At 40.2% G+C, this 13,311-nt stretch overlaps 1 protein-coding gene across 2 annotated transcripts in view; it reads left to right on the forward strand.

Moving 5' to 3' along the window:
• The window catches only part of LOC121282742 (inactive serine protease PAMR1-like), a 125,091-nt gene that overhangs the window by 76,252 nt on the left and 35,528 nt on the right, over positions 1-13,311 (forward strand). For both annotated transcript variants that reach the window (XM_041196479.1, XM_041196480.1), the window contains 3 exons: positions 2,356-2,562; positions 6,246-6,452; positions 10,390-10,596. In XM_041196479.1, the coding sequence (XP_041052413.1) occupies positions 2,356-2,562; positions 6,246-6,452; positions 10,390-10,596 (621 nt within the window). The remainder of the gene's footprint in view (positions 1-2,355; positions 2,563-6,245; positions 6,453-10,389; positions 10,597-13,311) is intronic.

Consider the following 13,311-nt stretch of genomic DNA (forward strand, 5'->3'; position numbering starts at 1 on the left):
GGGCAACGTGGATAAAAGGATTGCATGGTTAGTGTGCTAATCTCATTTTAATTCTATGGCCTGCAAGCCAGTTCAGATTAGGCTGATGGGGTGGGGGAATTGGAGATAGTCTCTTCTCTCTGCTGGGTCATAGGTGAAATGAGTAAAACCAGTGTGATCCTATTCCTTAGTGGCTATGAGTCCACAGTTCAAACTACCTGAACTTTAAAAAATTCATTTGTATTCATTAATGTAAAAGTTGCTAGCGATGTGAAAATGAAGTTTCCAATTCCAGGTTCATATGGATAAAGTTTCCTCATACCAGGTAGTGGGGACATTCTTTAACAACCAACAGATATCAGTAAAGGACATGTAACCTATCCATACAGAAGGTGGAGGAGTTACTTTGTGGTTAGCATGAAACTTTAAAAGATTATGAACTACTATCAATATTAATCACATCTTTGGTTCCACTGTTAAGATTGAGTAATCCCTTGGCTTCAGTGTCAACATGTAACCATTTCCATGGCTCCTCTGTTAACATTAGGTTACTGCCTGTCAATGTTAAATGCTCCCTTGGCTCTAGTATCAACAGTAGATACTCCTTTGGCTCCAATATCAACATGAACCACTTCTGTGACTCCTGTGTCAACATTAGGTGCTCCCTTGGCCTTAGTCAATACTTAGTACTTGCTTAGCTCCAGTGTCAACATTAATCACTCTCTTAACTCTAGTGTTAATATTAATCACCCATTAGTTGCAATGTCAATAATAATTGCGGCCTGACACAGTGTCAACATTAATCACTTCCTTTACTTCAGTGTCATTAAAAAGTAATCGGGGAGAAAGTGAGGGTATAACACTAGGTGAATTTCTCATTCGGAGAGCATGTGTGGACTTGACGAGCCAAATGGCCTCCTTTTGTGCAATTCTATGATTCTGTGACATACTCTCTTAGCTCCAGTGTTAACGTTAGGTACTCCCTTTACTCTTGTGTCAACATTAAGTACTCGTGAGACACAGTTTCAACATTAAGTGTTCACTTGGATTTAGTGTTAATATTAAATACTTACTTAACAGATATAGTAGGGTCAAGCCTAAGGGAATATTTCCTATATGCTGACTCAACATCTAGAATCATAGAAAGGTTACAACATGAAAGAAGTTCATTATCCATGACTGCTCTCTGCTAGAGCAGCTCACCTAGTCCTACTTCCCCAGCTTTTCCTCTTAACCTCATTATGCAAGCTTGGCTGAGAGCCCAGACTGCCATAAAAGGATTAACTTTGTTGACACAGGAGCAGAGAAGGAAAAGCTTTGCTTGACTGGCAGCTTTATAATGTTATAAAAATCTATTTTTCCTGTTATCTCTTATGTCAATGGCTCCAAGTTTATTTGCACAAGGTAAAGAGGTATCAAGTGCTTATAGCTTCTGTTATTGATACTTTAAAAGTTTTTTGTTGATTGACACATTTATAGGGCTGTAGCAAGAGCAGTTTTTTAAAAAAGAAAATTCTGTGGACATCTTTAAGCAGTTTCACACATGCCATCGTTACTATAAGTTTCCTTGGTTCTGTACAGAGTGTATACTAGGTGAATGAGCATGGATGAGCCATGAGTTGGCATGGAGGATGTGAGGGGCCATGTGGGGTTGGTGGGGGGGAGCTTGAGGGCATGACCTGGCATGGAAGGAGCATGAGGAAGCCCTTTTGACCTTACCTTTCAAAAAGTTCCCAAATCCAGACTATGGCTCACAATTCCTCTGCAGGGCCATGAACCACGTATCATGGAGAAAATGAGGCTCTGTGAAAACTGCAGGGATCTAGGCGATGCCAACTCCACCCTGGAACCTGCCAGGTTGGGAATGCAGGGTGAGGGCTCACCATCCTCACTCTTATCCCGCGCCACAAATTGGGGACATCGGGAATTGGGGTTGGAATCCCAGTTTAGGGTTCCACCAGCATTTTAAATGGCTCTGGAGTCCTTACCACTCTGTAAAATTCTAGTCCAATATCTCTTGTTGGTCACACACACAGTGTCCTACAGACTACACGTACTATGTTATCATGGTAACACATGTAAAATGTCGTCTAGGCCTTAAACACAATATATCATACTGGTCACGCACTGTATTTTTCTGCTGGTCACATATGTAATATGTTTCATATTAAATCACATAGAATGTGACCTAAATGTCATACACAGCATTCTTTTTGCCAATATAATGCTCTTTGTTATCTGTCGGTATATAGAGGGCTCTCGTTTTGATAGGTGGCAACCTACAGCTCCCATTGTAAAGCCTGAACTAATTCTTCAGTATGATTCAAATACTATTTTGACTGCTGTACTAAACTTTACATCAATCTTTAATTCCAGAGCTTAAGAGCTGTCCTGACCCTGGTGTACCACTGAATGGGCAACGAAGAATTCTTTCAGGAAGCAGGCAAATAAACCAGGGCTTTGCAACTGTGGGCACCACTGTGCAGTTCACTTGCGATGAGTTGTTTAATCTGAGTGGCAGCGTGCAGAGTACCTGTCAACAGGATGGAACATGGACAGAAAAGCAGCCAACTTGCACAAAAGGTAACAGAAAAACCCTTTTGTAACCAGACTCAAACACTAAAATTAGAAACAAAAGTCAAGTATCTGATTCACATAGACACTGCTTGGCATTTTCTTTGCTTGCATCTGATAGCTCACGGTTTCAAATAACATGGTGTCCTTGCGGTTGTAGAGCTCAGTTACTGAACAGTTGGTTTTACTCATGGGATAAATATCAAATCACGCAAAGGGTGCTTTCACTGTTTTGGGCTGTTGAAAGTTCTCATGGACATTTGATGTTCAGTGAGGGGTTTCAGCTTGAGACATCTCAGGGGTGATGAATTTTGTTTCAAAACCAGGGATTGTTTATTGGGTATAATTGGGTGACATCTGAACACGTGCTCCAGCCTTCAATACAGAGTCTAGCTGCTCTAGAAATGCACTGGTTTCAACCTGGGACATCTCACAATGATAATCTGGATGTTGTTCGTAAGTTTGGAACTGCCAAGGTTGCTGTGTATGACATTTAGGTCACATTCTATGTGGTTTACTATGAAATATATTACATATGTGGCCAGCAGAAAAATACAGTGCGTGACCAGTAGGATATATTGTGTTTAAGGCCTAGAAGACATTTTACATGTGTTACCATGATAACATAGTGCAAACTCTGGACCTCAACTCTGCTGTCCTGACCCATGGACAGCTGGAAAAATAATGTTGGGACATGTGAAATTATTCACTTTGGCAGGAAGAATGGAAAAATTGAATATTTTAAAACAGAATATTGCTTAAAAGTTGAGAGACTTGTTAGTCCCTCAACTATGTTAGTATTCAGGTTTGGGGGTCCTAAACAAGAATCACATACAAATAAAGCCAGCAATTAGGAAGGCAAATGGTATGTTAGTCTTTATTGTAAGGGGTTTACAGTTTAATTGTAGCATAAGAGTAAGGAAGTATTAATGAAATTATTTAAGGCTTTGGTGAGACCACACCTGAGTACTGTGTGCAGTTTTGGTCATCTTCCCTAAGGAAGGATATGCTTCCCTTAGAGAGGGTGCAACAGAGATTGATTAGGTTGATTCCTGGGATGAGACAGCTGTCCTATGTGGAGAGATTGAGTAGAATGGACTTATATTCTCTGGGGTTTAGAAGGATGAGAGATGATATTATTAAAATGAATAAAATTCTCAGAGGTCTTGACATGGTAGCTGCTGAAAGGGCTGTTTCCCCTGGCTGGAGAGTTTAGAACTAGGGGGTCAAAGCCTCAGGATAAGGGCTTGGCCATTTAGAATTGAGATGAGGAGAAATTTCTTCCATCAAAGGGTTGTGAATCTTTGAAATTATCTATCTCAGGGGACTGTGCATGATCAGTCATTGAGTATAATCTAGACCAAGATCGATAGGTTTTTGGGCACGGAGAGAATCAAAGGGCATGGGGATAGACGGGAAAGTGGAGTTGATGTAAAACTTCAGGCACGTTTTTTTGAATTGTGGAGCAGATTGGAGGGGATTATTTCTTATGTTTCAGTACTCAGTGCAGATTCGAATCCGAAACAAAAACAGAATTACCTGGAAAAACTCAGCAGGTCTGGCAGCATCGGCGGAGAAGAAAAGAGTTGACGTTTCGAGTCCTCATGACCCTTCAACAGAACTGGTTGAATGTTTAGAAGAGGGGTGAAATATAATCTGGTTAAGGTGGAGGTGGGGGGGGGGAGAAGTGGGGGGGGTGGTGTGGTTGTAGGGACAAGCAAGCAGTGATAGGAGCAGATAATCAAAAGGTGTCACAGACAATGGAACAAAGAAGTGTTGAAGGTTCTAATCCGCTCCACCAAAGTAGTAAGTGAGAATATAGAAGACAATCTCCTTTTCATGTGACCAGTGAGGCGGATAATATGTGTGCAGTGTTGGTGAAACACTGGAAGAAGGCTCTGCAGTGTCATCTGCACCAGCCAGGTGAGCAGAATTCTGCATCTTTCATTTACTAAACCGGAATCTGCAGACAGTGTCTGGCTCAGAATTGTAGGATGAATTGTCCTAGAAGCAACAGCAAATAAATCTGTACAAAATTATGCTGATAAAAGTTCACTCATATGAATGTAGCTATGGATAAGTCAGAAATAGCAATTTGAATACCTCAACGGTGCTCCACTTATGACTTATATGTCAATCTCATGCACTCCCTGCATTTCAAATGCAGACCATGAATGACAGTGATGCACATAAGGTGGAATTTGCAAAATCATTCTCCTACTTGGGACCCTGACCTATTGGAAGCGTATGCCCAGAATTTAAGACTTCAGGATTTTTTACCCAGTCTTTTAATGTAATTTACTTTAATGGACAGAATGTTGTGAAGAATTTGTGCCTGGATTACCAATATGCACTTTTAAAATTTGTTTTGATTACAGTGTGCTGGGGAGCACAGTGTGTTCCATTTTGTGAGAGATAAATAACTTTTATATACACTGTATAGTTTATTTCTGAATAATCTTTTACAATGACAGCCAGGTCGAATTAGACCCCACTTGTATTATGCAGCAATCTTTGACGAATAATTACTAACTTCAATCATCACGCCACTTTTCATGACAGGAACAAAGAGTGTACATTTCAAGCAGCTTCCAACATATATGCTCACAATCCTATTTGTCTTGCCTTTTTGCTGAATATCTTGTGTATCTCAGTGCTGATCATTTTTGCTAGTTGCAACACTGTTTCAGATATACTGCTGTCCAGCCCATACAGTTCTAGGACCCACAGCCCCAGAGAAAGACAGCCTCTCCCCAGCACTGTCAATGAATCAATGCAGTCCTTTCACTAAAAAAGGTTCTTGCTTTGCACCATCATTTCTGTCAAATTCCATTCTTCACAGTACGATTGACCTCTGCAGATGCTACTTAACCTCAAATAGCTGTAGACCAGTTGAGGAGAGTATCAAGATCTTGGTCACGTGATGCAAGATTAACCTGATTTCCAGTCTGAATTCTCAAGGCTAATCCATCAGTCTTGGCTGAATGGTACTGTTCTTACCCAGTTATAAAATCACATGTTCAAGCCACACTCAGGATTTGAGCATGTAATCTATGCTGACAAGAGTACTGCATTATCAAAGGGACTACTTTTCAGGTGAGGTAATAAACTCAGGCCCCAACAGCCCTTTGAGATGAACATGGCAATATTTGAGTAAAAGCAAGGGAGTTCTCCTGGTGATATGCTAAAATTTACCCCAAATACAAATATAAAGTAATCTGACCCAATGAGGGAATGTTGACTCTGAGTGATCATGTAAAATGGGTGATGACAAATCAGCAGTCTGTAGTACGTCTCTTCTCATTTTAATTTCCATTGATTTCTGCTGTAAAATAGGCTGCCCTCACCCCCCTGGTTTTATCCTATTGGGCAGTCAAACTGACCCCATTGTTCCTTGTGGGATTTTGCATGTAAATTGCTTACAAGACAACAATGACTACGGTTTAAAAGTAATTTGTTGACTGTAAAGTGCTTTGAAATGAGAACATGAAAGGTGCTCTTTAAATGTAAGTTCTCTTTTTCAAGATAGGTACATTTTGTTCCAAGCAGAAAAATATGGGAGATTTCACAGGGAAGAGCTTCAGCATTTATTAGATCTGAGTATGAGTGTTAAAAATGAAGAAGCAAAATCTGAAGTTATTCCAACTCTTCTTATTTTTGTACAAAGCTTTGATCTTGATCTTTAATTCCAGGGATAAAGAGCTGTACTGACCCTGGTGTGCCAGTAAACGGTCAACGAAGAATTCTCCCAGGAAGCGGGCACATAAACCAGGGCTACGCAACTGTGGGCACCATCATGCAGTTCACCTGTAATTATTTGTTCCTTCTGAGTGGAAGTGCACAGACAACTTGCCAACAGGATGGAATGTGGACGAAGAAGCAACCAACCTGCACGAAAGGTAATGCAGTGAAACCCTTTTGTTGTCAGACTCAAACACTAAAGTGAAGAAATGATTTCAAGCAACTGTTACACATCTAAATCTTTCAGCATTTGAATTGCATACATTTGATAGCTCATGATTTCAAATAACGTGGTGTACTTGTGGTTGTAGAGCTCAGTTATTCAGCAGTTGAGTCTACTCATGGTATAAATGTCGAATTACACAAAGGGAGCGTTAACTGCTTTGGGTTATTGAATGCTTTAATGGATAGTTGCTGTTCAGTTGAGAGCTTTTAGCTTGGAACATCTCACGGGTGATGAATGTGTTTAAAGACCATGGGTGGAATTTTGCACTGGCAGATCCCACTAAAGTCAATGGACTTTTGACCTGCTCACTGCATCTTATGGCCCCGCCCCCACTGCGACAAGACAATAAAATTCTGCCCCTGAGATTGAAACCTTTTGAGCTTGTCCTGGCTGGTCTGTGACCTAACACCATTTGTGGGGAGATGGTGGCATAGTGGATGTCACTGGATTAGTAACCTAGAAGCCCAGGCGATAAGTGTTCAAATCCCACCACAGGATTTGGTGGAATTTGAGTTAAAGTAGTAATCTGGAATTGAAAAGTTAGTCTCAGTAATGGTGAGCATGAAGCCATTGTCGATTGTCATAAAAAACCCAACTGGTTTACTAATGTCCTTTAGGGAAGGGAATCTGCTGTCCTTACCTGGCCTGGCCTACAAGTGAATCCAGACTCACAGTAATGTGGTTGACTCTTAACTGCCCTCTGCAATGGCATGGCAAGCCACTCAGTTCAAGGACAATTAGGGATGGGCCACAAGTGCTGGTCTTGCTAGCGACGCCCACATCCCATGAAAAAAATACTGGCATTGATCCATATCTCTTAATACATTTGGTCAATAAAAATGTATCAATCTCAGGTTTAAAATTAACAATTGATCTAGTGCCAATTGCCATTTGTGGAAGAGCACTTGTACCATCCTTTGCCTCTAGTTGTGTTTCCTAAGTTCACTCCTGAAAGATCTGGATCTAATTTTTAGGCCCTGTCAAGTCTAGACCTAATCAGCGAAAATAGTTGCTGTCCATCTACCCTGTCAATTCCTCTTAATATCTTGAAAGCTTTAATGAAATCACCTCATAAATTTGTGAACTCCAGGGTATGCAATCCTAGTTTGTATAGTGCCTCCTGGCAATTTAATCCTTGGAATATAGATATCTTTGCTGTACTCTCTCCAAGGCCAATATACCCTTTCTAAGGTGTTGAGCTCAGGACAGGACACATACTCCAGGTGTAGTCTAACCAGCGCTTTGAATAGCTGTAGCATAACTTCTGCCTCCTTGCACTCCTGTCCTCTAGATTTAAAGGCAAACATTCCATTAACTTTTTAAATTATTTTCTGCCTATGACATTTTAATGATTCATGTACATGGATTCTTAAGTTTCTTTGGACCGCCACTGTTTCTAACTTTTCACCGTTTAGAATGTACTCTGAATTATCCTTTTTTAGGTTCAAAGTGGATGACCTCACACTTGCCTATACTGAATTCCATTTGCCAAAATGTTGCCAATTCACTTAATCTATTAAAATCTCTGTAATTTTATGCTTCCATCTGCACTGCTTACAATGCTGACTATCTTTCTGTAATTAACAAACTTTGATATGTGGTTCTCTCTCTGTCCTGTCATCTAAGTCATTACCAAATAAAATAGAATAGATTTAGTAATGAACAATGAGCTGGATTTAGTTAACAGCCTAACAGTGCGTGAGCATTAATCTCAGTGATCATAATATAATCAACTTCAACATAGTGTTTGAAAGGGAGAAACTGAAAACAGTCAGAAAGATTCTCAATTTAGATAAGTGTGATTTCAATGTGATGATATAGAGATTGTTCACACTAAACTGGGCAAGTCTGATAATACGTGAAACAATAAAAGATCAATGGGAAGGTGTTTTAAAAAGTATTTAATATGATACAGAACCAGTTTACACCAGTAATGGGCAAGAGCTAAAGCTCTGCCTAAAGTAAAACATGTATAACTAAAGAGACAAGAGCACACATAAAACTAAAAGAAAAACATAAATGCAGAAAAAAGTACAAATATAAAGAGCATTAAAGGGTGACTAAACAGATAATAAATGCTAAAAAGTGAAAGTATGGAAGGAATTCGCAAGTGATCTCAAAACCGAACAAAAATAGAAAAAAGAGCATGGTCAACAACGTTGTGAGCTCCTTGAAAACTATAATATTATCAATGAAAATAAGAAAATGGTGGACATGTGGAATAATAACTATTCGCTTTATTTATTTATGACTTAGATGATGGATTAGAAAACCACACATTCAAGTTTGCTAATGAGAAAAGATAGGTGGCATTGTAAGCAGTAGAGATGAAAGTATAAAATTGCAAAGTTATATTGATAGATTACGTGAAGGAGTAAAACTGTGGCAAATCATTGCAATATAAACAAATGTGAGGTCATTGACTTTGGACATTAAAAAGGGCAGGACAGAGTTTTTTCTAAATGCAAAAAGTAAGAAACAGCAAAGGTCTAAATAGACTTGGGGTCCAGGTACATATTTCATTAAGATAGCATCCATTTTGATACTTTATATTTAGAGAGCTAGAATATAAGGGGACAAACGAGATGCTTCACCTATACAAAGTATGGTTAGACCACACCTTTGAAAGGATATTGGTCTTCAAGGAAATGCACCATAGATTTATCAGAATGATACCTGGACGCCAAGAGTCAAGTACAAGGAAAGGTTACACAAGCTAGGGTTGTAGCCCCTGGAATTTGGAAAGTTACAGAGTTTTCAAGGGAATAAGGTTAAGACATTATGATCTTATGAACAGAAAGAGTAGATATTTCTGCTGGTTGGGGGTGTTTAGGACGAGGAGGACATGGTCTAAAAATTAGGACAGGCCTAGGAGTGAAATTAGGTAACATTTCTACTCTTAAAGGGTGGCAGAAGTTTGTTTCTCTCCTGCGAATGACAAATGGTGCAAGATCAATAGTAAATTTTAAATCTAAAATTGATAGTTTTTTTAATCCAAAGGCATTTTGGAATAAGGAGCAAAGGTGAGGTGTTAGGTCACAGATCAACCATGATCTTTTTGAATGGGAAAATAGGCATGAGGGATGAAATTGTCTACTGTTCCTACATTCATGTGGTCAACAGTTGAGGCCCCTGAATGCAAGTCACATCCTGCCAATTAGATTACCTACCCATATTCCCTACTCTCTATCTCCTGCCACTCAGCTAATTTCGTAAACAGGTCAATAATTTGATTTCAATTCCATGAGTTTCAACTTTAGATAGCCCTCTCTTGAGAGGATCTTTATTAAATGACTTCTGGATTACTTGATGGTTGGCTGGGAGACACCTGGACACCCGCTTCAGCTTTTAATCTGCTGCTTTACCAATGTAACCGTTGGTAAAAGAGATGGAAAACTGGGAAATCAGTGCCGCCTTTCCTATTAGCAGTTCACCCTTTCAAAATTTGCACTAATTAAGGGCTCACTGAGATTTGCTAATTCAATTGCAGCTATATACTACTGGGTGAAATAAATTTTGCAGTGTAGCTGGCCCAGAGTTATCGCACCTCCAGCAAAGGTAAGGTTGTTCTTATCAAGTGTGCTGCTGGGATTACCGCTATCATACATCCCAATACTTAAAACGAAGATCTGTATGCGTTGAGGTAGACTGCATGATATTTTAATCAAAAACAATATCCTGCATTAAGACATGCATTGCTCAGGTTTGTCAGGAGAGGCTTCTGCATGGCTGAACTTCATAGATTTAACAGGGAAATATTCCTGCATTTATCCGTTTAAAAAGTATGTTGACACTAAAGAGGTCAAGAGAAGAATGCATCTGACTGTTGTGACTGCTGTATAAAGGATTGCTTCAATCTTTAATTCCAGAGAATATAAGCTGTACTGACCCTGGAGCACCACTGAAAGGGCAACAAAGAATTCTCCCTGGAAGTGGAGAGGTACATCAGGGCTACGCAACCGTGGGTACCATCATGCAGTTCACCTGCGATTATTCATTTGTTTTGAGTGGTAGCACACAGAGAACTTGTCAACAGGATGGAACGTGGACGGAGAAGCAGCCAACATGCACAAAAGGTAACACAGTGAAACCCTTTTTGTATGCAATGTGGCTTATATAATGTCACCTGTCATGGACGCAATCCAGGAGTTATAAATAAAAGACAATAAGAGGGCTGAAATATCATAGGCTACAGAGGAAAATTAGGAAGTTTGGAGAAAAAGTGGAAGGCAGGCTGAGTTGTAGGGAAATTGCCAGGGACAACCTTTGAACCAAATGTTGCATTCGGTAGGTCACCATTGGGGGTAAAATCTACAAGTCGTGTTCTGATACCCCATAATAACTTCAGTGGGAGATTGGTAAGAACTCTGGGGAAATTGGCCCTTTTACTCCAATTCTTCTGGGTTTCTGCTGAGGTTGCCATGGGAGATAATCCAAAATTTTATTCCAAGGCAAGAAAGTATACAGAAAAAAGGAGATATGAAAATAGATATGCAATCAATCAAAGGCTGATAGACTTGTTTCCTATTCCTAAAAATGCCTGTGTTCTTCTGAACATGGACAGCAAGTTTGAATGCTGCGTTTGATTGGAGTCGTAAATTGTATTATTAGCTATTCCTGCTGGGGATTAAGTTCTACCCTCAATTTTGGTGGTTCACAATGAACTGTGCTGATGTATATTTGTGTGCACACATAAAAGAAAAACAGGAGTAAAAATGCGAGACTAAAACCAGTTTTAGCATTTTTTTAAAAATTGCAAGCATCAACATCAAGCACTACAGCATGGCTTGGATACATACTAAAGCTCCCTCTACACTGCCCCATAGAGAATCCTAAAGTAGGTACAACACAGTTTAAATGCAGAATAAAGACGTCTCTACACTATATGAAGTGCATCCACTTCAGGAATAGCAGAGGGTAGATGCAGAATAAAGTTTCTTCTACGCTGCCCTATTAAACACTCTTAGGTCAGACATAGCAGAAATTAGATATGAGGTAAAGTCCTCTCTGCACCATCCCATCAAATACTTCCAGAATATGTACAGCATGGGTTAGATACAGTTTAGAGTTTCCTCTAAACTGTTCCAGCAAATGCTCCCAGGACACAATATGGCAGGGCTTCAGTGTCCATCATCAAGATTGATTCAATAGCACAATTACTGACAGAGATGACTGAGTCCTGAACACACACCTGCCAGACGGGGCCTGTGACACATAGTGAGAGAACAAACACAAAGGAAAAAGCTACTTGACTTCGTCTTCACCAATCTACCTGTCATAGATTCATCCGTCCATGATGGTACTGGTTGAAGTGATATTGCACAGTCTTGTCATCATATTGAGGGCATCTTTCATTGTGCTGTGTGGCCCTACCACTGTACTAAATGGGTTAGATTCAGAACAGACACAGCAACTAAAACTGGGTATCTATGTCGCATTATAAGCCATCAGCAGCAGCAGAATTGTATTCAATCGCAGTCTGTAACCTCATGGCTTGGTATATCCCTCGCTCAACCATTACTGTTAAGCCTGGCAACCTATACTGGTTCAATGGGAGGAATTTAAAACAATCACTATCAGTAGAGAAAAAGTAATAGGAAAACTAAAATACGAGAACACAAAAATAGGAGCAGGAGTAAACCACATGGTCCATTGAGCCTGCTCTGCCATTCAATACGATCATGGCTATGTTCCTTGTATGAACACACTTGAGTCTCTTTGAACATAATGCAGTTAACTTGTAAATGCCCTCTGATATGGCCTAGAAAACCACTCAGTTGTATCAAGTGCGACAAAGCCTAAAAGAAATGAAACTGGATGGATCACCCCGCATCGACCTAGGCATTGGAAACGACAAAGGCGCACCCAGCCCTGTCAACCCTGCAAAGTGGGAGAGCTGTACCACAGACAAGTCAAGCAACGGCCTCACATAATACTCATGAGATCATACCTTACAGACAATATCCCCACCACCATCACCATTCCTGTGATGACAACACTGGCATCTACCCGGCAATGTGGAAAATTGCCCAGGTATGTCCTGTCCACAAAAGGCAGGACAAATCCAACCTGGCCAGTTACCACCCCATCAGTCCACTCTCGATCATCAGTAAAATGATGGAAAATTGACAGTGCTATCAAGCGTCACTTACTCAGCAATAACCTGATCACTGACACTCAGTTTGGGTTCTGCCTGAATTGGGTGTGCTTCAGCTCCTGATCTCATTACAGCCTTGATCCAAACATGAACAAAAGAGCTGAACTCAAGAGGTGAGGTGAGAGTGATTGCCCTTGACAACAAGGTAGCATTTGACTGAGTGTGACATCAAGGAGTCCTAGCAAAACTGAAGTCAATGGGAATCAGGGGGAAAACTCTCCATTGGTTGGGGTCATACCTAGCACAAAGGAAAGTGCCTGTGATTGTTGGGGGTAATGTCCCAGGACATTGTCCTCGGTCCAACCATCTTCAGCTGTTTCAGAAGTGGGCATGTTCGCGGACCATGATTGCACAATGTTCAGCATCATTCATGACTTCTCAGATACTGAAGCAGTCCGTGTCCATTGTCATGAAAAGCCAATTACAGCCACAAATTACTAATGGAAGCCTTGGTGTTTTGAAGGAAATATAAGCAGGGACACTGAGCAAAAGATAATGTAAAAGTGACCCTTTTCTGGAAAATTCCTATTATACTGACAGACCTGTCCTGAGAGAACATTGGATGTCGCACCTGAAAAGTTGTCACGTATATTTTTAAAAACTTTTATTTGAACTCTTACCTTCTTATTTCTGA

Source organism: Carcharodon carcharias, chromosome 10 (genome assembly GCF_017639515.1).
Source record: "Carcharodon carcharias isolate sCarCar2 chromosome 10, sCarCar2.pri, whole genome shotgun sequence".
Taxonomy (NCBI): Eukaryota; Metazoa; Chordata; class Chondrichthyes; order Lamniformes; family Lamnidae; genus Carcharodon; species Carcharodon carcharias.